The sequence below is a fragment of the Sinocyclocheilus rhinocerous genome, unplaced genomic scaffold, assembly GCF_001515625.1.
Source record: "Sinocyclocheilus rhinocerous isolate Xijiao unplaced genomic scaffold, SAMN03320098_v1.1 scaffold919, whole genome shotgun sequence".
NCBI classification, from domain to species: Eukaryota; Metazoa; Chordata; class Actinopteri; order Cypriniformes; family Cyprinidae; genus Sinocyclocheilus; species Sinocyclocheilus rhinocerous.
This window is the reverse complement of record NW_015637585.1, coordinates 929,895-932,947: the sequence shown is the minus strand read 5'-3', so window position 1 is coordinate 932,947 and position 3,053 is coordinate 929,895. Positions and strand designations below refer to the sequence as shown.

General features: G+C 38.6%; 1 protein-coding gene across 1 annotated transcript in view; it reads left to right on the top strand.

Annotated features, from left to right (window-relative positions):
* The window catches only part of LOC107749193 (potassium voltage-gated channel subfamily KQT member 3-like), a 40,762-nt gene extending 37,933 nt beyond the window's left edge, over positions 1-2,829 (top strand). Inside the window, exons 11-15 of the mRNA XM_016564293.1 lie at positions 1,012-1,247; positions 1,519-1,624; positions 1,983-2,114; positions 2,314-2,409; positions 2,514-2,829. Of these exons, the coding sequence (XP_016419779.1) occupies positions 1,012-1,247; positions 1,519-1,624; positions 1,983-2,114; positions 2,314-2,409; positions 2,514-2,829 (886 nt within the window). The remainder of the gene's footprint in view (positions 1-1,011; positions 1,248-1,518; positions 1,625-1,982; positions 2,115-2,313; positions 2,410-2,513) is intronic.
* Positions 2,830-3,053: the final 224 nt, after the last annotated feature.

The following is a 3,053-nucleotide window of genomic DNA, read 5'->3' as shown; positions in this document are numbered from 1 at the left end:
CGCAGCACATAGACTGTGTGTGTGTGTGTGTGTGTGTGTGTGTGTGTCCATCCTTGGGGACCCTTCACAAGAGAATGCCCTGCGTTGTTTCTTTGGAAGGGTTCAGTTTCTCCTGCAGTAAGAGAGAGAGAGAGTGTGAGTGTGTGTGTGTGTGTGTGTGTGTGTGTATGCAGGACCACATTAAGACTAACAGATTCCCCAAGGCTTTAGCTCTTATGGAGGGCCCTATGCACCTTTGCATAGACCTACTGCCTACATGCTCGCTTATATTAAACTTGAAAAGTAAAGTTTAAGATGAACTTTAATGTTGGCTCGACAACCTGACTTGAAAGTTGAAATTAGTTCTGAATAGTTTTTAAATTTGAAGAGTATAGTTTGAAAGTTAGCTCAAATAAATATAATATTTTTAAATAAGTCTCTCATCAAGCCTGCATTTATTTAATCAAAAGTGCAGTAAAAACAGTAATATTGTGAAATATTATTACAACATAAAATGTGTTTTTTTATTCAAGTATAGTATGAAATATAATTTATTTCTGTGATGGCAAAGTTGAATTTTCAGCAGCCATTACATCAGTCTTCAATGTCACATGATCCTTCAGATATCATTCTAATATGATGATTTGGTGCTCAAGAAATATTTCTTATTATTATCAGAATTGTTTAATAATTTTTTTATTTATTTATTTGAAATAGAAGTCTAATAAATAAATGTAATAAATGTCTTCACTGTCACTTTTTTAAACGCAGCCTTCCTAAATAAAAGTAGACATTTTATTTGCAATTTCATTAAAAAAAAACTTACTGACCTCAAAATTTTGAAAGGTAGTGAATCCATATATATATATATATATATATATATAGTGATTTTGTTAAATTGACCATCAGACAAAGAGACTGTTTTGTCTTTTGAGGAACACTCAATAAGAATTACCAAATGATAAGGAATATTAAGCAAATGTGTTCAGAGCTCTGAGATTCAACTCATCTGTTATTCTGTCTCTTCTTCAGTCAGAAGTTGAGTTTGTTGGAACGTGTGCGGCTGTCGACCCCGAGACCGTCGATGGTAAGGGCCCGTGTGATGATGCCTGCTGCCAATCCTGAAAGTGTGTCAGGGAACTGCGGGCCAGCAGAGGCGGTTGAGGAGAGTCCATCAAAAGAGGGCAAACCAGCAGGGTTCAGTAACAGAGAGAGATTCAGAACTGCTTTCAGAATGAAGGCCTATGCCCTGAGACAGAGCTCAGAGGGTATGACACACACACACACACACTCACTCACATACTCAAGATGCATTTTTAAAAGCTGAACTTCTTTAAAGTACTAAACTTTTTAACTAGTGCATACTTAGAAAAACAGTACACAGTACTTGTACAGTTAATATGCATACTCAATATACATAAATATACACACTCTTAGCAATTTACACACTATAATAATAGATACTACTATAAATACACAAGTATAGTAGACACTTACACAGTGCAGTTAATCTAACCTTGTTTTGTTGTTTCACTGTAGATACAGGAGGTCTGCCTGACCCCACTCCTGAGGAGAAGGGCTTCCCACCAGACATACTGCTGGAGGAGATGATTCCAACTCTCAAATTAGTCATAAGAGCGCTGCGGTACACAAATATTAAATCTTGTGTCCATGGATTATAATGACTTATACTGTCTTTTTATGCGTTGCATCGCGCCGCATAAACATAAAACCATATCTGCATTTGTGATCGGAGAAATGACAAACAACAAGCCCTACTCTACACTGTTCAAAACTCGCATTTGAATCATCAGTGGCAAATTCTTTAAAATATAAAAAACATACTTACAGGCTGTGAGTCAGAACAGTCGGCATTGTAGTCTAGCCTTGTAGTCAGCCTTGGTGAGCATTACATTTACATTTATACAATAAGCAGATGCTTTTATCCAAAGCAACTTATAAAAGACATTAAAGAACTTCTCTTTTTTTCTCTCATTTTGTAGGATCATAATATTCCTTTTGAGTAAGAAGCGTTTTAAGGAGACTCTGAGGCCGTATGATGTAAAGGATGTGATTGAGCAGTATTCTGCAGGACACCTGGACATGCTCACCAGAATCAAATATCTACAGACACGGTAACACACACACACACACATTAAAACATACACTCATGCACATTTTAAAGAAATACTATAGGAAACTTTTAAATGACTTCATGATGATAAAATGAGTCAAACATTTTTCCATTTCAAATTGTTCACTTGCATCATTTAAACTGTAACATATAATCTTCTTGTGAGTAAAATAGTCTAATATTTGCTGTTTCATCTTTAGACTAGATCTGATACTGACACCAGGACCACCTCTTACTCCAAAACACAAGAAACCCCAGAAAGCACCATTTCCGTACCCCATCCAGCAGTCACCTAGGTAAAAGCTCACCAAACTTTAAGGAATATTTATTTTTATATTTTTATTATGTTTAAAACTATATCAAACACTATATTTAAAGCTACACTATTATTTTGCTAGAGCATAATCCTAATAAAACCACAACCATTTTTAATAGTGCTGTCAAACGTGGTGGGAACGCCGCTGTCGCTGTTGTCGGTCACTCACGAGGAGCTGGAACGCTCGCCCAGCGGATTCAGCATCTCCGCCGAGAAAGAGGAGGTCACGGGCAAGGCCTCAGGGTTAACGGCAGGGTCGAGCTGGGGCCGCGACCGGCGCTATTTAGCTGAGGGCGAGACGGATACAGACACTGATCCCTTTACCCCCAGCGGACCTGTTCCACCCTCGTCCACCGGAGATGGGTTCCACTCCGATGGAGCGTGGGGAACACCACCCTAAAGACGCACTCACACACACTCTTTCTAAAGACTACAGACTCTGTACAGCACAAAACGACACAGACATAATACTCGTCATATCTAAATATGTATCCACGTCACGCTTTACCCCTGCAAAGCAAAGAGCACTGCATGGAATGCATGAGTTTTATCTCTAGTGGTAGACGCCGCACTTGGCAGATCGAGACTGTGTGGTTATATTTGACTGGGAACTTTAAGGGAGGA